This window comes from Triturus cristatus, chromosome 3_2, assembly GCF_964204655.1.
Source record: "Triturus cristatus chromosome 3_2, aTriCri1.1, whole genome shotgun sequence".
In the NCBI taxonomy this organism is placed as follows: Eukaryota; Metazoa; Chordata; class Amphibia; order Caudata; family Salamandridae; genus Triturus; species Triturus cristatus.
This window is the reverse complement of record NC_140584.1, coordinates 809767477-809790279: the sequence shown is the minus strand read 5'-3', so window position 1 is coordinate 809790279 and position 22803 is coordinate 809767477. Positions and strand designations below refer to the sequence as shown.

The 22803-nt window shown below is 47.0% G+C and overlaps 1 protein-coding gene across 2 annotated transcripts in view; it reads left to right on the top strand.

The window, feature by feature from the left end:
* Positions 1–22803, top strand: part of NBEAL1 (neurobeachin like 1) — a 978461-nt gene that overhangs the window by 691650 nt on the left and 264008 nt on the right. For both annotated transcript variants that reach the window (XM_085648956.1, XM_085648955.1), the window contains 3 exons: positions 15728–15854; positions 17932–18080; positions 20982–21115. In XM_085648956.1, coding sequence (XP_085505082.1) covers positions 15728–15854; positions 17932–18080; positions 20982–21115 — 410 coding nt within the window. The remainder of the gene's footprint in view (positions 1–15727; positions 15855–17931; positions 18081–20981; positions 21116–22803) is intronic.

Here is a 22803-nt window from a genome sequence, read left to right as displayed (position 1 = left end):
CACGGGTATCTGTCTTGCCAGTTGTGAGACTGTTACATGTTAGTCAGACCATCATCTTGCTGGTGTTCTATGCTCTGCTTTACCACTCATAGGAGGAGGAAAGACTCAATTGCTTGGACTCTAAGAGAGCGCTGAGCTTTTACAAAAATCATTCCAAAGGACACTCGGTTGGATGATCAGCTCTTTGTGGAGTTCTCTGGAGCGAAAGAAGGCTACAACAGAACCATCTTCCACTGGATTTTGCTCTGCATTAAGATGTGCTACACATTGGCTAAAAAGCAGCCACCGGAAGGTCTCTGTGCTTATTGTACTAGGGCCAAAGCTGCTGCAACTGCTTTGGCATTTGGAGTCCCTGTCATTAATGTTTTGCCAGGCAGCTGTGTGGGCATCCCACCTAAAGTTCACAACGTTCTATTGACTGGACAGTCAGATTTACTGAGGGGGGCATTTTGCCTGCTCGGTCCTGTAAGACTTTCTGGTTTGAGTCCATTCACAGGCCCGCCTCCAAATAGGTACTGCTTTTGGATCTTTTCAGAAGGTGAGGAATCTGCAGCTAGAAGTCTCTTCAGAAGAGCAAGTTAATTACCTTTGGTATTACTCTTTCTGGTAGATACTCTGTCTAACCTAAGATTCCTCACTGACCCTCCCATCCTATCTGTTCTGTGAATGCACTTTATCCATTAATAAGATACCATATCTAGGAATCTGCACACTGTTCACACCAATATGATTTTGGAACTCTGCGTCTGGGGCCACATACACTCCCTAAAGCAGCTGATGTCAGTGTGCTGGAGAAGTGGCGCCTATATATGCTCTACACGTCTTTTCTGGAGCGGAACACCATTAGTATGGAGCCGCACTGCACCACCTACCTGCTTGCAGAGGCACTGCTGAAAAGTTTCTGGATACAGTCTGACAGCTGGAGAATATTCAAAAAGTGAGGAATCTGTGGCTCGACAGAGTCTCCACCAGAAAGAGCATTACCGAAGGGAGGTAACATGTTCATTTGCAGCATAACACAACTTAATGATGGTACCCAGTCTGTGGTTTTTCTATTTTGCATACTTTGTTCCAAGATGGCCATTGCTTGCTGCCTTTATTGGTGGTAACAATAGCAAGTTTTGAAGCACTATAAATGGCTGGCATTACTATGTCACTATTACCCAGTTTAATGATACTCAATTTACCGACCTTGGAAGGCTTAGTTGACCTTGCCAGGATTAGAGATGAAGATTTCTCCATGTTTCAGTGGTTAGCCTGGTATTTGCTAGTCATTCACTTGGCTAGTCAAATGCTAATATCTTCTCTTTTTACTTACTTACTTATTTTTAGGGAGTCACAAAAATCTCTTTCATGGTTCATGAGAATCTTCAAAAGACATGAATGTTCTTTCATATGCCTAGTCCTAAACCAGTGGATTTTGCTTTAGAATATCCAATGGTTTAAGGTTAGGATTGAAGTGCCAGTGAACCATATCTTTATTTTATTCTCTACTTGATGAGTATTGTTCCATGTCAAAACATTCCTTCACCAACACCTTCCGAAAGTATAGGTTCGAGGCATATGAGCTGCAGATTACACACTTGTGCATAGATCTCCATCTGGTGTTGGGCCCGGATGTTTGCAGTTTGTTTTTCCTCTTGGAAAGTCTTTGGAAGTCACAAGTTCGGTGACTCCTCCCTTGGATCGTATTGCGCATGGGCTTCGGCTCCATCCGCAGATTGTTTTTTTTCCGCCATCGGGGTCGGATGTAATCTTCGCGCTCCGGTTCCGAACAGCTTCCAGTTCGACGATCGACGCGCAATCCTCACACTAATTCGTGGTATTGTTTTCGATCGCGATCTTCTCACTCGACGCGCCTCTCATCGGCAAAACCTTCAGTTCCAGTCGTCGACGGCGGCCTTCGGGCCTACCTAAGCTCCGGTCCTGGCTAATGGAAAGGACTCCATTTAAAAAGTGTCCTCGATGTGGGTCATAATTCCCCCACACCGATCTCCACGAGGTGTGCAACCTCTGCCTCTCCCCTGAACACGAGGCTCGAGACTGTCCGGCGTGTAAATCCTTCCGGTCCAATAAAACGCTTCGTGACCGAAGAGCCAGAAGGACCATGGCACACACTTCGACGGCGATCCTGGACGACATCTTCGGGGAAGGCGTCGACGCTCCGGAAGAAACCACACCGACGAGGGACTAGTCAGCGCCTCCGAAGCCGACGATTCAGATGCGGAGGACATCACTCCCGGCACAAAGGGTTGTGAGTACTACTATCCCCCCCCCCCCCCCCCACACCCTCGCCGGCACCGAGAAAGGCTTCGGTCACGCCTTCGCCTTCGGGCCTAAGCAAGATCAAAGACACTGCTTCCCACACCGCACCTTCGGAGCCGGTAAAGAAGCCGATTAAGCCTTCAGGCGGCTCGGGATCGAACCAGCCCACCGTCAGAGCCGATAAACACCCTTCGGCACCGAAAAAGAAACCGGCCTCCATCTCGACACCGAGCCCCACACCGAAACACTCGGGGTCGAGACCCAGCTCCTCGGCACCGACCCCAACCTCGGTACCGACCAAAGCCCACAAGGCCACCGGCACCGACATTTTGAAGCCGAAATCAATCTCGGCGCCGAAGAAACAACCGGAGCTCCCAAAGCGCGGTCCCAAACAGCGAACCAGCACCGATAAGCCTAAAACATCAACAGCCCCGACGCCCTCTGCGCCAATGGACCAACCAGCCTCTCCAGAACTATTTACACCGGATCCCTTACAAAAAACATTGACCAAGGATCCCAAAACTGGACATTTAATGCTCTCTATCAAAAAGAGACAATTAGAAAGTCTTTGGAAGTCACAAGTTCGGTGACTCCTCCCTTGGATCGTATTGCGCATGGGCTTCGGCTCCATCCGCAGATTCTTTTTTTTCCGCCATCGGGGTCGGATGTAATCTTCGCGCTCCGGTTCCGAACAGCTTCCAGTTCGACGATCGACGCGCAATCCTCACACTAATTCGTGGTATTGTTTTCGATCGCGATCTTCTCACTCGACGCGCCTCTCATCGGCAAAACCTTCAGTTCCAGTCGTCGACGGCGGCCTTCGGGCCTACCTAAGCTCCGGTCCTGGCTAATGGAAAGGACTCCATTTAAAAAGTGTCCTCGATGTGGGTCATAATTCCCCCACACCGATCTCCACGAGGTGTGCAACCTCTGCCTCTCCCCTGAACACGAGGCTCGAGACTGTCCGGCGTGTAAATCCTTCCGGTCCAATAAAACGCTTCGTGACCGAAGAGCCAGAAGGACCATGGCACACACTTCGACGGCGATCCTGGACGACATCTTCGGGGAAGGCGTCGACGCTCCGGAAGAAACCACACCGACGAGGGACTAGTCAGCGCCTCCGAAGCCGACGATTCAGATGCGGAGGACATCACTCCCGGCACAAAGGGTTGTGAGTACTACTATCCCCCCCCCCCCCCCCCCCACACCCTCGCCGGCACCGAGAAAGGCTTCGGTCACGCCTTCGCCTTCGGGCCTAAGCAAGATCAAAGACACTGCTTCCCACACCGCACCTTCGGAGCCGGTAAAGAAGCCGATTAAGCCTTCAGGCGGCTCGGGATCGAACCAGCCCACCGTCAGAGCCGATAAACACCCTTCGGCACCGAAAAAGAAACCGGCCTCCATCTCGACACCGAGCCCCACACCGAAACACTCGGGGTCGAGACCCAGCTCCTCGGCACCGACCCCAACCTCGGTACCGACCAAAGCCCACAAGGCCACCGGCACCGACATTTTGAAGCCGAAATCAATCTCGGCGCCGAAGAAACAACCGGAGCTCCCAAAGCGCGGTCCCAAACAGCGAACCAGCACCGATAAGCCTAAAACATCAACAGCCCCGACGCCCTCTGCGCCAATGGACCAACCAGCCTCTCCAGAACTATTTACACCGGATCCCTTACAAAAAACATTGACCAAGGATCCCAAAACTGGACATTTAATGCTCTCTATCAAAAAGAGACAATTAGACAAGCCTGCTCCGCCTCCACCTCCAAAAAGGAAGGACTCTGCTACCTCCCCTTTCAGAGTACCTTCCCCACCTCCACCTCCCCCACCTTCACCACCCCCACCACCCCCACCTCATCATTCCCCCACTCCATTCCTGGATGCTGATGATCACGGGGATCCATACGACGATATGGGGCATGTACCCCAAGATATATCTACAGGGGACCCCACTCCCACAGGCTCCCCAGACCCATGGGATGATTATAACATCCCTGATGTCCCTAACGTCCCACAAGACGACCTTTACCCTTCCAGACATTCTCCACCAGAAGACACCTTGGGGTTCAATCAATTATTGCAAAGGGCGGCACACTACCACGGGGTAGATTTACATAAGGACCCAGTGGAGGAGGATTTCCTCCTAGACACATTTGACACCATACATAGGACCACCTCCATATTGCCTATGCTAAAGGGTGTTATAAAGCATGCGCCGGAAGTCTTTAAAGACCCAGTCAGGGCCAGGGTCATTAACCCGCGCATTGAGAAAAAATGTAAAGCTGCCCCAACAGACCCCTCCTACATCAGAGGGCCTGCTCCACTAGATTCTTTGGTGGTATCCACAGCACGAAAAAGGGCCAACTCGCAGGCGTCAGGTGATGCACCACCACCTGACAAAGAGTCTAAACTCCTGGACGCATCAGGCAAACATACTGCAGCTCAAGCGGCCAATATATGGCGTATCGCCAATACACAAGCGCTACTAGCGAGATATGACAGGGCCCATTATGATGAGCTAGAAGCCATAACGCACCATCTCCCTGACACATACAAAGTTAGGGCCAATGAGCTAATTCAGGAGGGCAAAACAATTACTAATACCTCCATTCTTTGTGCCTTAGACGCAGCAGACACAGCCTCTAGGGCTATCAATACCAGTGTCCTCCTCCGTCGCCATGCCAGGCTAAGGATATCGGGTTTTAAACAGGAGGTCCAAGCCTCCATCCTCAACCATCCCTTTGACCAGGAACATCTGTTTGGCCCCAAAGTGGATGACGCCCTAGAGAAAATGAAAAAGGAAATCCATGGGAGCATTACAATCTCACCCTCCCAGATGCTCCTTTCGCCGCTCTTCCTTTCGGAGCACATCCAGAGGCTACTCCTCAGACTCCGCTTCCACTACATACAAATCCCCTACTCAGTCCACGTTTACAAGGGGTTACCAAAGAGGCGGCTACAGGGGCAACAATAGCAACGGCAGAGGCAAAACAAATACCGCCCGCTCTGCCACCGCGCCTCCCCATGACTTCCCTCCACTTCCCCCAGACCATCACACTCCTGTCGGGGGCAGACTCCAACATTTCCTTCCGGTCTGGACTACCATCCCCTCAGACAAATGGGTAACACAAATAATTCAGTCAGGCTACTGCCTAGAACTAACCTCTACCCCCCCAAACATTCCACCCAGACAACGCCCGATGTCACCAGAACATCTGCGGCTACTCAAGCAGGAGGTAATCTCCCTCCTAGACAAGGAGGCAATAGAACATGTTCCAGCCAACCAACAAAATATAGGGGTCTACTCCCTGTATTTTCTCATACCAAAAAGGGATGAAACTCTACGGCCCATCCTAGACCATCGGCCCCTGAACACATACATACACTCAGACCACTTTCATATGGTGACGCTTCAGCAGGTACTTCCGCTACTTTCCCAAAACGACTTCCTCACCACTTTGAAAGATGCTTACTTCCACATTCCAGTGCACAAGGCCCACAGGAAGTACCTCAGATTTTGTAGTGGACGGCCAACACTACCAATTCAAAGTGCTTCCGTTCGGAGTCACAGCCGCACCACGAGTATTCACCAAATGCCTAGCAGTGGTGGCAGCACATCTGCGAAGACAACACATTCATGTCTTCCCATACCTAGACGACTGGCTGATAAAAGCCAGTTTATACAATCAATGTGTACAACACACACACACCACCATCCAGCTACTTCATCAGCTGGGCTTCACAATAAACCACGAAAAGTCCCATCTCCACCCATCCCACATAAAACAAAATCTAGGTGCCACTATAGACACCTCAAAAGCGCTCGCCTACCCCAATCCTGCCAGGATTGCAAGCATCCAGGCTCTACGCGCAAAATTTATAGCACAAAACTCTCTTCCAGCTCGGGTGTTCATGCAACTAATTGGGATGATGCATCTTCATAGTACCTCACGCAAGACTCCAGATGCGTCCTCTCCAAGAGTGCTTGGCGCACCAATGGAACCAGGCCCAGGGTCAATTAACAGATCTGGTGTTGGTAGACGGTCGTACCCATCGCACTCTGCAGTGGTGGACTACCACAAACCTTTCCAAAGGTCGACCGTTCCTGGACCCGGTTCCACAGATAGTACTAACAACAGACGCATCGCTCTCCGGCTGGGGAGCTCATCTATTACATCTCACCATGCAAGGCAAATGGTCACCTCAACAGAAGCTACTCCATATCAATCATCTGGAGTTACTAGCGATCTTCCTAGCCCTCAAATCCTTTCAGACACAAATTTTGGGCAAAGCGGTCCTAATCCGCACAGACAACATGACAGCCATGTATTATATTCAAAAACATGGAGGGAGGAGGAGGAGCCTAGCGCGCAACCAAGATGGCCGCGTAGGTGCGAGGCTCCCGAGGACCTCCGCGACCTCCTACGACTATCCTGAACTTATCCTGTCCCAGATGAGGGGACTGTGTTGGTGAGCCTGAGCTGAGGTGGCATCCGTTTTCCGCTTCCAAATCGGACCTCGGACACCGGCTTGAGCACCGATCGAGGTTTGCGGCCTTCTCCTAGCCGAACCCCGGATTTGCGCTGTGGGGCGATCCAGGGACAAAGTGAACAACAGCGGCGGGCAGGGCTTGGTGGCTCGCGTACCCCGCACTTTCACTTTCGCTTTCGCACCCCCCTTGCTGTCTCTGCGAGGTTGGGTCGCGGGGCTTTGTGTGTTGGTGTGGCCTCGCTGGGGGACCCTGCTAACCCGCCGGCTGTAATCCGCCACGCAGATCTGAGGTGGCCCCCCCCCGGAGCCCGTGGACCGGCTTGCTTGCCCTTCACGGCGTGGCTGGTGCGACCGGGAGACTGGGACCATGGCCACGAAACAAGATGGTGACCGGGCAAAGATAAAATCGACCCGGCGTGGCGCAGTCCATCAGTCCAACAGCATGGACCGCTATACCCTCCAGAAGGGATCTCCCGAAGTGCCACGCAGGTCCCCTGAGGGCCCTACTGATGCCCCCGATCTGCCCACGGAACTGACTCTGCGGGATGTCATGGGCGCCATCGCAGAGATGAAGGCCTCGGTGGGCCAGCGTTTCGATACACTGGCGCAGAAGATCGACTCGGTCCTCGTGGATGTTGGCCTGATAAGGGCCGATCTCTCCAAGACCAACGACCGAGTCGACTCTTTGGCCCACACCGCATCGTGCCTTACGACAGATGTGGCGGCCCTACAAACGGAGGTGCGCCGGCTTAGTCGGGCGAGTGCGCTGATGGATCGCCGCCTGGAGGACTCCGAGAGTCGGGCCCGGAGGAACAACATCCGTATTATCGGGGTGCCTGAGGGACGTGAGGAGGCGGCGGCGGACCTCTTCGTGGAAGACCTGATTGTTACCCATCTCCAGCCACGGGGGCTGAGTAAATTCTTTGCTGTGGAGAGGGCCCACAGGGTTCCCGGGGGAAGGCCTAAGGTCGGAGCCCCTCCGAGACCTCTCATTGCCGGGATTTTCAATTTTCGGGACAGAGACGCTATCCTGCAATCCTCCAGACTGCAGGGACCGATTAGACTGGAAAATATGAACGTTAATTTTTATCCTGATTTCACCCCAGCGGTCCAGAAACAGAGACTGAGCTTCCTCGGTGTCAAACGCCGTCTTCGGGACCTAAACCTCAAATACGCCATGCTTTTCCCAGCTAAGCTGCGAGTGGAGGTGGATGGTCGCACGCACTTTTTTGATCGTCCCGAAGCGGCCGGGGACTGGCTGGATACTCTGTCTGGGGATCGGGATCGGGAGGGCGGGGGGGGAGCGGTGGGGGGAGAGGGCTCGCCGGATCAGGACTGAGGGACTAATATTAGGCCTCGCTCGGGACAAAAATGATGCCACTTTTGACCATGCATCTGTTCTCGTAAGTTCCCCTCCTATGGAGGTTGTGTGGGGTTTCTTGGGGGTTCTCCCTCCTCCTCTGGGGGTCGAGTTAGTTTAACTATCTATGGGGCGACAGGCACACTGCACGTTGGGGGGGCTGTTTGGGCTCATGCAGGGGTGCAGGGAGGGGGGAGTTCCGTTGGGGTGGGTGGGCAGGGATGGGGTGTTGTTCGTTTTTATCACAAGGCAAACTTATTTTTGTGTTGGTTCTAAGGTGCTCTCCGGGGGACGAATGATGGTTTCTGTGTATGATGGGGGGTAGGGAATTAACTTTGTTGTCTTGGAACGTCAATGGACTGGGGGACAGGATCAAACGAGGTGTGGTCCTGCAGTTTTTGAAGCGACTCTCGCCCGATGTAGTCTTTCTGCAGGAGACACACCTTATTGGCAATTCCTTCTGTGCCATGAATCGGCGTGGCTACCGCCTCGTGGCCCACTCGGGCTTCACGTCAGGCTCAAGGGGTGTGGGTATCATGGTAAAGAACTCGCTCCCGTTAGAAATTGATGAGGTGCTCCACGATGATAGGGGACGTTACACTGTCTTGGTGGGGAGAATGGAGGGCAAAGTGGTTGTCTTTGTGTCAGTATACGTCCCACCGGGGCTGCAGTCGACCACCTTTGCAGACCTGGGGCGCCTCCTCCTTGGCCTTCCGGGGGGGCTCCTGGTGGTGGGGGGGGATTTCAATGCGGTGGTTTCTGGGACTGTGGATCGTCACCCCCCTAGGGACCTCCCCCGGGCGCAGGCGTGGCTATCCGGCCTCTTGGATACACTGGGATTGGTGGACTGCTGGCGCTTAAAACATCCCACGCAGCTGCAGTACACTTTCCACTCGGGGGCCCATGGTAGTTTCTCACGGCTTGATTATGTCCTTGTCCCGGCGGCCTATGTCGGGAGGGTGGGGGAGGTGCGCCATTTGGCACGGGGTATCTCGGACCACTCCCCGCTCCTGTTACATTTCGATGTCTTTCCGAGGGGTGAGGGTAGGGTAGTCCCAATCAATTCCTGGTATCTGCGCGACCCCACCATTCGCGCTGACTTGATTAAATCCCTTCAGCGATACTTTGATGAGAATGTGGGGTCAGTGCCTTCGGCTATCTCCCTGTGGGAGGCCTTCAAGGCAGTACTCAGAGGGGAGGCCCTATCCCTTATTTCCCACGCCCGGAGGCGCGAGCGGGAGGAGGTGACCCGGGTGGAGGCTGAAATAGCCGAGCTGGAGGGTAATCTAGAAGATGGGGTGACAGATGCTGCACTACATGTCCTCCAACTCAAACAAGCGGCCTATAGGGCCCTCGTCCCGGAGGCGGCCAGGGGCCTTAGTAGAGAGCAACAGGGGCGACTGTATGATGTGGGTGATAAGGCTGGTAAACTGATAGCGTGGTTGGATAAAAAGGAGAGAGCGAATCGTGTGGTCCCGCTGATTGAGAAAAAGAATGGTGTGTGTGTAACTGAGCCAGAAGAAATTGTCTCCTGTTTCGCGGATTATTTCCGCGAGGTGTATTCCCCGGTCTCTTCCTGCTCTGAAGAGGATTCCTGTGCCCTGCTCAGGGATATCGCGCTGCCGTCCCTTTCCGGGGAGGACAGGGTGTCGCTGGACGCCGCTCCCACCTCCGACGAAATCGCCCTCGCCATATGCTCGGTCGCTTCTGGCAAGGCCATGGGCCCGAATGGTATCCCTATCGAGTTGTATAAGTTGCGACCGGATACACTGGCGCCCCACCTCCGCGCAATGTTCCTGGCGGCCCACTCGCTGGGCTCCCTCCCGCTTGACCAGCGTCTAGCTACAATCGTGGTGATCCACAAGGAAGGGAGACCTCGGGACCGGGTTACTTCCTATCGGCCTATCTCACTACTGAATGCGGAGCCCAAAATTCTCGCCAAGGTACTGGCCAATCGGCTGGTCGGTGTGGTGGGCGATCTGGTTCATCAGGACCAGTCCGGCTTTATTCCCCATCGCAACACAGCCCTTAACCTGCGGCGCTTGCATGGGGTGCTCGCACGCGTCCCATTTATACGGGAACCGGCCATTTTGGCGTCCTTGGACGCCACCATGGCGTTTGATACGCTGGAGTGGCCATACATCTGGGCGATGCTTGCGAAGTTTGGATTCGGCCCAGGATTCATCAGTTGGGTCAAATTGTTGTATTCGGGCCCATTGGCGCAGGTGGTGGTGAACGGACGAGTATCGGCCCCGTTCGAGCTGGGCCGGGGCACGCGACAGGGCTGTCCCTTATCGCCGCTTCTTTTTGCACTTGCCTTGGAGCCCCTGGCGGAGTGGCTGCGGTGGGAGCCTTCCATCCGTGGTCTCCGTTGGACCCCCGAGTATGAGGACCGCGTATCCCTATACGCTGATGACATCCTTCTGTACCTAGCCTCCCCACGTAAATCACTTATAGTACTGGTTGATGTTTTACATTCATTTGGTCGTAACTCCGGTCTTGTCATCAACTGGGCTAAATCGTGCGTGTATGTTCTCTCTGGGGAGGCTCCTATTCTCCCGCGGGGCTGTCCGATCCAGATCGCCCCACAGGGATTTCGGTACCTGGGTGTCTTCATTACTCTGGATCCGGAGGCCCGGTATGAACGGAACCTGCTTCCCCCCCTCCAGCGCCTGCAGGTAGATGTCGCACGCTGGCGGCGCCTGCTGCTTTCGCCGCTCGGCCGGGCGGCATTGTTCAAGATGATGTCTCTGCCGCGTTTCCTGTACGCTTTGCAGAACACTATGGACTTAGTCCCGGCGCGCTACTTCCGTGAGGTGGAGAGTCTGCAACGCCGCCTGTTCTGGGACGGGAGGCCGCGTATTGCCCTGGCGAAGTTGACGCTCCCATGGTATGACGGGGGGATTGCCCTCCCGGATATTAAGCGGTACTATTGGGCCTCCCAGCTAGCTGCAATTAACCATGGCCTATACGGGCCCGCCTTAAACCCGGCATTCGAAATGGACAAGATGCTCCTGCCAGGTGGCGACTACAATCGAGCGCTCTATTCTAGCGCGCCCGACGCTCGTCTGACGGGCCCCACGCGTGTTATGGTGCAAGTGTGGCATGCGGCCAATGCAGCTATGGGGTGGAAGGACCGTATGACCCGGGCGTCACCACTATACGCGTCTGAGCGGTTGGGCTCCCTGTGGACCTCTAAGGGCTTTGAGAAGTGGGACATAATAGGCATCAGTAGAGTGGGGGATCTCTGGACGAGGGGAGGATTTAAAACGTTCGATATGCTGCAGACGGAATTTCAGTTGCAGGGCAGTGAATACTTTCGGTATTTGCAGGTCCGTCATGCGCTGGGCTCCGTCTTTTCGGACGTTGCCTCCATCCCGGAATATTCCCCCCTGGAAGATAGAATGCTGGATGGGCACGTCCCGGACAGCACGATCTCACTGATATACAAAAAGCTGATTAACGACCGCTCGGGCCTGTTGACTGCCCTTCGTGCGGCTTGGGTTGCCGACGGGCTGGAGTTGGACGACGAGGACTGGACCTCCGCGGTGGCCTCCCCGAAAGAGGTGGCCATACCGGCTCGCCTTCGCTTCGTCCAGCTCAAGATACTCCACCGGGTCTACATGACGGGGCCAAAACTTCTGCGTATGGGCTATGCTGGAGATGGGTTGTGTAAGCGTGGGTGTGGTGCTTTGGGGACCTTTCTGCATATTTTGTGGGAGTGCCCGGAGGTGGAGGGGTTCTGGCGTGGTGTACATGAGGTGCTGCGACTGGTTACGCATGTGGCGCTGTTGCCTGAAGCGAGGAGATGCCTGTTGAATGTGAGGGAACCGACTGATTACTCTGCGCCGCAGACGTGGTGGGTGACTCTGGGATATATGATAGCCAAGCGTGATATTGCTCAACTGTGGGGATCCCAGAGGCCCCCGACGGTCTCGGCCTGGAAAGAACACATGGACTGGTGCATGTTTCGAGAAAAAGTGGTGTATGTGGCGAGTGGTAAGCCTGGGACATGGGTGAAAGTATGGGGCCCCTGGAACGCCTACCGTGGGGGGTATCTGTGTACCACCGTTGCTGCCTGATACCTCGCCAGCCCCATCCCCTTAGCCGACTCATTCCCCCGCTGCCGGGCATTGGGTTCCCCCAGTTCTCGCTCTGCTCTCTTCCCCCTCTTTAGACTCCTGTGGATAGTCGGGATCCCCCCTCTAGGGGAGCACGTGCTGCTATTTGCGATTGTGGGTTGCCTTGTGGGTGTGGTTTTCATGTTGTTCTTAATTTAAAATGAAACCGTATAGTGGGGTATGGATGATGTGGCTTTTGATGTTGTTACCTCCTGAGCATGCTCCTCCGCAACACCACGTGTTCCATAAATGTATGTCGTATATTCCTGTCATTGCTAGCGGCCGGCCGGAAGGTTGTAGGCCCATACTTGTATACTCTTGAGACTTGTAATAAACGGTTTAAAAAAAAAAAAAAAAAAAACATGGAGGGACACACTCCCCACAGCTCCCTCAATTAGCAAAGAGCATATGGAGATGGGCCATACCCCGGAAAATCTTCCTCCTAGCCCAGCATGTCCCAGGAGTACAAAACACTATGGCAGATCTACTCAGCAGACAAACACAACAACTCCATGAGTGGGAACTTCACCCGCAAGTTCTTCACCCATACTTTCAACTGTGGGGGCATCCACAGATAGACCTCTTCGCCACCCACGAAAACAAAAAATGCCCAAGCTTTGCCGCCAGATACCCACACCCATTGTCCAAAGGCAATGCGATATGGATGAACTGGTCAGGCAGATTTGCCTACGCTTTTCCGCCTCTCCCACTAATTCCATTAGTAGTGCGCAAACTACAACAGCACTCCCTCACACTAATATTAGTAGCGCCAACTTGGGCCAGACAACCGTGGTACACCACACTACTGGAACTATCGGTAGTACCACTTCAAAAATTGCGCCTCTCTCCACACCTCTTAACCCAGAACCTTGTAGAGATCAGACAACCGGACCCAGCTCAGCTCAACCTTGCGATCTGGCTCCTGAAATCCTAGAGTTTGGATACCTAAATCTTCCCCCTGACTGTATGAACGTCATCAGAGAAGCTAGGCGCCCTACCACTAGAGCGTGCTACGCCGCTGAATCGATTTGTTTTATCTATTGCCATAACAACACCATCAATCCACTAGATGTATCCATTCAACACATCATAGGCTACTTGCTCCACCTACAAAGGTGCAATATGGCCTATAAGTCCATTCGACTACACCTAGCAGCCATAGCAGCTTACCTGCAACACAGGCAACATCTCTCGCTCTTTAGAGTACCTGCCATTAAAGCCTTCATGGACGACCTTTAAAGAATAATTCTCCTCAGAGTACCACCCTCACCTGTGTGGAACCTAAATATCGTTCTTACCAGACTAATGGGACCTCCCTTTGAACCCCTACACAAATGTGAACTTCAGTTCTTAACGTGGAAAACTGCTTTTCTTGTAGCCATCACTTCCCTCAGAAGGGTCAGTGAGATACAAGCATTTACTATTCAAGAACCTTTTCTACAAATGCACCATAATAAGGTGGTTTTTCGTACCAACCCAAAATTCCTTCCCAAAGTCATTTCTCCTTTCCACCTAAACCAATCGGTATAACTACCAGTATTCTTCTCGCACCCACAAACTGTTGCAGAAAGAGCTCTTCACACACTAGATGTCAAACGAACTTTACTCTACTACATCGAGAGAACACAACCTTTCCGTAAGACCAAACAATTGTTTGTCTCTTTCTCCCCACAACACAAAGGCAACCCCATCTCCAAATCGGGAATAGCTAGATGGATTGTCAAATGTATTCAAATTTGCTACCACAAAGCAAAACGAACGCTATCCGTTCCCCCTAAAGCCCACTCTACACGTAAAATAGGGGCTTCAATGGCTTTTCTAGGTAACATCCCACTAGATGATATCTGCAAAGCAGCTACATGGTCAACACCGCACACTTTCACCAAACACTATTGTGTAGATGTGCAAACTAAGCAACAAGCTAGTGTGGTCCAGGCTGTACTCAAAACAGAATTTCAAACCACTGCAACAGATACGGGTGGTCGCCGCTAATGGTGGGTACTGCTATACAATCTATGCACAAGTGTGTAATCTGAAGCTCATATGCCTCGGACGGAATATGCTACTTACCAGTATGCATCTGTTCTTGGGATGTAGAGCTGCAGATCTACACACGCCCACCCGCCTCCCCAGCTACTGGTATCTGTTCCAGCTTATTTGATTTAGATAACACACACATGGGCATCTTCACTGTTATTACTACGCTCCATCTTTCCCTGTTGGCGAAAAACAATCTGAGGATGGAGCCGAAGCCCATGCGCAATACGATCCAAGAGAGGAGTCACCGAACTCGTGACTTCCAAAGACTTTCGAAGAGGAAAAACAAACTGCAAACATCCGGGCCCAACACCAGATGGTGATCTATGCACAAGTGTGTAGATCTGCATCCCTAAATGCCAAGAACAGATGCATACTGGTAAGTAGCATATTCCTTATGGTTTGGGCACTTTATCACATTATTTTCACACACTCACACTATTTTCACACTCATTCCAGCATTTTATCCACTGAATGCAAGTGCACAAATTGGTTGTATAAAGTCATTGGAAATTTTGGAAAATGGCTGTAAATTGTCAATTTGAGAGTGTTCACCATTTACAAAATGTACATTTTAATGCTCAGGAATTTCAACACTAATCATTAAGACTGGCATATATAGAATTTTCCAAAGCAACAAGGTAATTTTATGTCTCTCTTATTAACAATCCTGACTACCCATCCTCAGTTGCTCTATTTTATTGCTTCTTGTGCTTTATCTGTCTAATGTCGATATCAATTATATTTCCAGTATATTTATTACGTACTAATAGGGTGTATTCCATCATGATCTTATACTTACTAAGAAAGTTCAAATGTTCCCTGATTTAGATGTTGTTTGAGACGGCAAGGGTTTACCCACCCCGCGTTTACGAGTGAGATATTTAAAAAATGGCGGGTTCAAACTTAACTGTCTCAGCAGTTAATTACTAGCCTTAATTTGGAAGCCTTTCTCTCTTTGGATTAGCCCTGTGGTCTAACATCAGACTCACGTCCACCAGCACATTGACCCTAAATTCTCCAATCCCATTGTCAACATTTCTATATTTGAAAAACATATCCACAAAGCAACACTTTGTATCTAATTGATCAATTGGACGTTTTAGAGCTTTTTTCTTGACTATCTGCAGGGATATGATAAGTTACTTGGAAGGATTGTAGTAGGATCCTGGGTAATGCTACATTTTATTGTGCCAAAAATCAAAGTATAAAGTGCTCTTTCTAATAAATAAAACTTTATCCAGCCATTTATTGTGATCATAATCAGTAAACTTGAAAACAATTCACATATCAAATATTTGTATAAAATGTACAGAAAATGATGATATTATTGGTTAATTCCTTGCCTGTAACTCTCTGTAGACAACATGACTGTTTCCATGCTAACCCTCTGATGTCTGGCTGATTGTTTTTACTGTCATTGAACTGGCCTATTCTTCTTCTACTGCAGGAGTACAACAGTCGCAGCCTTCCAGCGAATCGCTTCTTCTCGAAGTTGTCAAGCAGGTGAAAGTGAGTGACCTTGAAGATGATGCACTTGAGCTGTCAGAAGAGGAACTGACACCTAGCACAAATATGTAAGTGCACAGCAGTTGAGGGAGCCATGTAACATTTTGTTTTGTCTTTTATCACAAGTAGCATAGATCCTAAACCACACAATAGCAAAATTCATCACAAGGCTAGGTAGGTATGAGACATCCTAACTCTGAAAATCAAATCATGCACTTAATTCCCAAAAAAAGCTAATTTCAAACCATAGTCCAAAAAAGCTTTCATGGATTAGTCCACCCAAATAGATCCAAAATGGTACAACTCTTTTCAGACCACATATAAAACCGCCCAAAATGAAATAGCTTAATCTTGGTTCAAGAAAATCTGAAAAAGAGGTACAGTTTTGTATGAAAAAGTACAGCGCCCTTTTGACATTGTAATGCAAGTCAGAAAATCACTGAAATGGGTCAGTTCTATATGGAGACCCAAGCACACCAGATGCAGCAAAGTCTCCTCTACTATGCTTGATCCTCACCCCAGTGTTATGGAATCTCTCATCATATTACTTTATTCGGTCATTTGTACAAAACACCATCAAATTATACAAAAGGTAAAACACAAATATATGTACAATTAAAATAGTATTAAACCATTTGGATCACAAGTACAAATGACATCCCAAAACAGGATAAAACAACATATGAAAATTCATTCTACGTATTCAAACTAAAATAGAGAGTGCTATATAGTCTTCCTATCATTTAGAATACTGAACGATGTATGCCAACTTGATTTTTAAAATACATATACAACATAGGAAAAATGAATAAAAAATGACTTCATTACTATAATAAAAATGTTTGCGAATCAGCCAGAAGTAAAGTAGAAAACGACTAAGAGCAAAAACTATGTATCAGATTTTAAGACCCTTAATGCAATCTGGTGCTGCGTAGCTCCCAGATTGAGACATAATGATCTAATCCATTTCCTACGCAACTGTCTATACTTTGCACAAAAAAACAAGATGTGTTCATCAGATTCGTGAGCTTCACGGCAAGCAGGACAAAGATCTAAAACCAGGCCAGTCGCCTCTTTCCCCGGAAACTTCAGTAGCAGGTTACCATATCTAAATCTAATATACAGGCTCTTGGCAAGAGCGGGTGAACTCAAATCATGGAAGGGTTCAAACTGAAAACCTAATTTAACATTTAAAAAGTTAGATGTTAACTGTCCACTTCTTTGGTTATTAATATATAGCCCCCCACTACACTCCAATACGTAGCTTTGAAGGTCAGAATATCACGTTTTATGGAATCTCTCACTTGAGCCTCATTTCCACATGCCCACAGATAAGTGGTATTCGACTAGGGAGATAAAGAGCCAGTGAATGCGATTCAATTTTATCTACAATACCAAACTCCATTCGGTTCATATACGAGGCTGTATCTTTTTTAAGATCCTACATTTGAGATGAGTTGTGCTTTAGTTGCATCAGCTTTTTTATTCTCAATCAATTTCCCTGAACTTTGTCACTTTCTCTGTACAACTCTAGGCCTCCCTCCTTCTAGACCTTACTCGTCTAGCTTCCTGTGTGTGTATGTATGTATGTGTGTGTCGCTCAGTCTGTCTGTGTGGATGTGTTTACCTCGTCACTAGTTTTCCTTTTCATCATATGTTGGGACGCAGTTCTCGAGACCTATCTGTTCTGTCTTCTAGACTTTATATTGGCTCTCTTATGCTAAAATGTTTAACTGGCCTCTGAACTTGCCCTAATTAGCAACTACTATTTCTGATTTTAAAAAGGTACACATCACCAACTGAAATGCTGCATTTAATTGTCTGAAATGACTATTGGAAAGCCCATCATTTTGTATAAGCCCGACTGGAAAAAAAAATCTGTTTAAGTTCTTGAGGTCCACATGTGGATCTTTCTGCCTGTGAATAATCACAACATAGGCCATCATCAGGAATTCAGAAGTCATTCATATTTATTAACTTAGCTTGTATGCTACATTTCCATCTTAGTTATTTCTGCTTAGTGTCTTGAAGTCTTACAAGTCCAATTAAGATTTTGCTAAATACTATTATGAATGTGCTGTTCCATACAAATCAGTATTATGACTTTGGTAATGTGAAGTACATGTGATCCTTTTTTTGATGCAGGAATGAGAATGAGGAGCAGAATCAGAAGGAAAAACTGGTTCTGTCTGAAGAATGTGAGCTCATTACAATCATGGATGTCATTTCAGGCAGACTTGAGGTCACAACTCAACACTTGTGCTTCCATGATGGGAGCATTGAGAAAGAGGAAGGTGAGGATGTTTAGGTGGGATGTACAAACACTTTCCATGACTGGGACAAGTATGTTCTACTAATACCACCATACAGATTAGTGTTTCTGATTGAAGTGAAAAACGAAAAATTCCTGTAAACATAGCTTTGCTTCTAGACTCGCGTGCTGTACATTTTAGTGCTTGACTCTGGAATAATTTTTCAAGTAAATGTTTCCATTTTTGGGCATCAACCATAGGACAAGTTAGTATAACTCCCTTTGACGTAGAGTGTAATCTAACAGTAGACTAGTATGTACTTGCCAGATTAAATTGTCTTTTCCATTGGTGAGTTAGTTTGTGAGAGAGGGAGAGGTGGGAGAAAATTCTAATTGTATGTTAAAGATATCATCCACTACAAGAAGGAGAACCATCCAAACTAAGAGAATAACAAACATACAGGTCTTAACTTTTGCCTGACCCTGTAGGCTGTGCTGCTAGCTCTTTATTGAAGCAAACGACTATAAAGAACAGAGTAAAACAACACTGAGTGTGACAAACTATTACAAAGATAATAGTCTGAGGTTGGGGTTTCTGTAGATAAGGACTAGGATGGGTCAAAGGGCACCAAAGAGGCACAGGAGGAACAATTTCAGGTCTCTGATGTTTTGGGTACAATATCGTGTAAACACTTGAGACCCTTAGGACATTGCAGTAATTTAACTTTTCAGAGCCATGGATGTTGAATGGTCTTGATATTAATGTTTTGACAGTCAAAAATCTCATTTAAAAGAAAAGTCCTTTATGGTCAAAAATAAAATACACAAGAAAAGATAAATCTTCAAACTGCAACTTGACTTCGAAAGACAACAGAAAAATAAGAGGAAACAGACATGAAAGGGAAGCAAAGATAGAAACAAACAAAGTGCATCCATCCCACATTGTGAGCACTTAAATGATCACGATATCTTGAATGGGAATGCTCTTAACCGGTCTCATGAGTTGGTGGTTGAGTGCCATAATGAACTACTGCACAAACCGCCAAGGATAAAATCGAAACTACTCAATTATGAAAAGGAACATATTCCTTGACTACAGGAGGAGGTTCAAGAACTAATCCATAAGGGAGCAATAGCAAAGGTGCAATATAGGAATTGAATCAGGGACTTTACTCCATATACTTTCTCATACCAAAACAAGACCTAAAACTAAGGTCGGTCATGGGCTTTGGTTCCATATGACCATGCTTGAAGACTTTATTCTCTTGCTATAATCAGGGCACATCTTATGACAACATTAGAAATCAAAGACATATACTTCCTTATCACAGTAAATCAGCAACGTTGACGTTAGCTAAGATTTTGGATGGAGCATTCTTTATTAGTTTAAAGTATTGTCTTTCAGAATTATGTCTACACCTAATATTTGCAAAATGTCCTCTAGTGGTGGCTGCACATTTCAAATGACAGATCATCTATCTATATTGTGGCCGACTGGTTGGTAAAGGGGATCTCGTTACAAAAATACCAAACCAGCATAAACCTGCATAAACAGCTACTTGCTGAATTGGGATTCACAGTCATTATGAGAAAGTTCTCCCCAACCCATCTCATTAGAAAACTGTTGTGGAGTTTAATGAATTGCTCAAATCACAGTAGCTCTATCAAATTAAGAGAGTGATGCCATTTCAGGAGCATGTTTGCATCTACCAGTGGTCTTAGGCCCTCGCAGCGAGAACTGTGATGAAAATTGATTCCATATGATACCACCTGCATGACTATATATAAGACCAGTATAAGAATGATTATCAAATCATTGGTCTCTGACACTGGAGAAGTGAATGGATCTAGTGGTTGTCACTTGCAAAGTACAAAATAAATTAAGGTGGCAGACACAATCAACATGACAAAGAGCAAAATGTTCACACAGCCACTTATAATAACGATAGATGCATCAAAACAACTTGTGATACTCTTCTAGGCAAAGTGAAAGTCAGAGGTCACTGGGCACCAGCTGATGCAATAAAACACATACATTTATTGGAACTAAAGATGGTGTTTTGTGTAATAAAAGATTTCTAAATTCAGATAGAAGGAACAGTAGTAAATGTCCCGCTACAAAGAGAAGCTAGGTGGGCCACATTGTTGTAATACATCTGTTCAGCTGTGCTCACACTTCACTCCTGACTCCACAAGGGGATAATACTAGTACATAATCAATGCAATCCATGTGAATTTAGAATAGGTTTATTGTACAAAAGAAGTGTGTTACTTACGTCCAACGATAGTTCTTTAGCTTCAAACACTTCTAGTCTCACATAAACTTGCCACCACCCCTTGGAAAGAGAATTAGTATGGTCCATAAGATAGAAGAAAAATTAAGAGGAGTGGACTGTGAAACATAAACCCTCATTTGCATGCACAGAGTAATGGACAGCATGTGAATCTAGATTAGTTTTGAGCTACAAACCAATTTTCTTCTGAGAACTAGTTTCTTATACCTATTTAGATGCAACATCAACAGGAAGAGAGCTGCTACAACAAGGCAAAGGATTCTCGATGGAGGAGTTTATGGGGGGCGGGGGGCTCAGTGGAGTCTAATAATGTAATTTGTAACTTAACACTCAATCACTTTTTAACGTATAGGGTGGTTGATGCATATGCCTCCACTGGGCCAGTTTCTAGCTTTCTTCCTCAAAAAAGCACCTTTTTACTTTATATACAAAAGAGGATTTATGATTCACTTATATTTCAGTCCTTAGTTGGCTTTTCCTAGTTTTGAAACAAAGCATACATGTCCAGCTGTTCCCTTTGCCCATATTTGTGCATCCGTGCAAGTTTTTATGCAGTAGTACACCTCTGTACTAAAATACTAGACTATCTGTGTAAGGTAGAACCGTGTGTGCATAATAATTTTATTCACAATAAGTATTCTTTTTCTTAGGTGTGGGTTATGATTTTAAATGGCCTCTTTCACAAATCCGTGAGATTCATTTGCGTAGGTACAACTTGAGGAGATCTGCTGTGGAGATTTTCCTTATTGACCAGACAAACTACTTCTTGAATTTCAAGAAAAAGGTAAGGCCCTGCTTTTGTCTAATGGGGGGAATCTGCATCAGCAGTTGTAGGCTGTAATGTAGTGACTTTTACCTGAAAATATTAGAGCAAGGATTCTTTTTCTGGTTGTGAAGGAAATAACTAATCTGCTGATATATGGTGCTAGTATATAGCACATTTATGCTATGACTTGCTTGTTTTAGAATACTTGTCATGACCACATACACATTGCAGAAGTTTACAAAGGACAAATCATAATTTGTCTTAGTCCAGATCGTTTTCTGGCAGTTCTTGTGGTAATAAATCTGCTTTACACTTGTGTAATGTTTTTGATTACTTGCTTAGACAAGCTTTTAAATATAAATAAATACAGTTATGTTACTACCACATATAAGGATATAGGTAAGATATTTTAACAAATCAACACCAACTCAGACATTCAACTGAATGTATTTTAAAAAAACCTCATCTGAACTTGGTGTAGTTCAACATATTCACCCCGGTGTCAAATTATGTTAAAAATATGTATATACTTGGTATGAAATGATATGATATGATGTGATATGATACATGATATGGTGTGATATATGAAATTATATATGATATTGTATGATATGATGTGATATATTATATATGATGCCTATGGCTGATAAACTGACGACTTCATGGTTTGTGGTGACAAATGTATGCCAGTGATACCCAAGTGCTGTTGGATTTAAATTAAGGGCCTGCAAATAAGAGCAAGATATTACCGGGCCTTAATAGCAGTGAAAGATGAATTATTTGTGTGCAATTTATTGTGTGTGTCTTAATGCTAGAAAGACTGATATGGTGGAATTAGGTTCTACACCGCCAATGCCACAATGTTTAGCACAGCCTCGGCAACTAGGGTCGAAATAAACCTGATTCAGCATTTTGGAACTTGGGAGTCATTTTTATATTCAATATTCTTCCCTCTCCAAAAGCTCCATCTGTAGTCAAAGCTGTACAACATTACCTGCAAACTTATCTGAGATTTGACCTTTACTCTGGTACAAGCCATATTGTTTTTAGGCTAGGATTCTACATAGCAATTAATTTGAATGCATCCTGAGTATCTATTAGTAAGCTTTAAACAATACAAAAGAAATCCGATTCAGAGTATTTTTTTGTTTATCTAAAAATGATATTGTGTGGCCCGAAGAAGAGCTTGACCTGGCTTTGATGCTGATCTAAAAAAAAAAAAGATGAGAGCTTTGTCAATTGTTTAGAATCCTCTTCATGAATTTATTCTTCTGTATCCACTGCACAGATAATGCTGTGCAGTTGATCCTAAATTGCAAATTCTCAATCAGCGATGTTTAACACTTAGTTCTAAGATCATTACTGTATATGATGCCTTATTATGGAACCAACTACCAGTTTTACTTTAGGCTTTAGTGTCAGAAATACCCTGAAAAACAAATTTCTTAAATTGGAAATTAAACATTGGTTTCTTGGTAAACTGTTTTTTTTTTTGGGGGATGTTTGGATTTTTTTTTTTTTGTATGTTTGGATTTTTTTGTGAATGGTGTCTAAAAGTGTATTTTTTATGCTGGCATTAACAGCACAAAAGAAACAGTGCTGCAGACCATGTAAGCATCATCTTAAAATGCAGACTGAGCTCTAAGTGAATGCAAATAATGACCAGTTTAAAACACCATAGGTACAGTGTATAGCCTAAAAGAAGA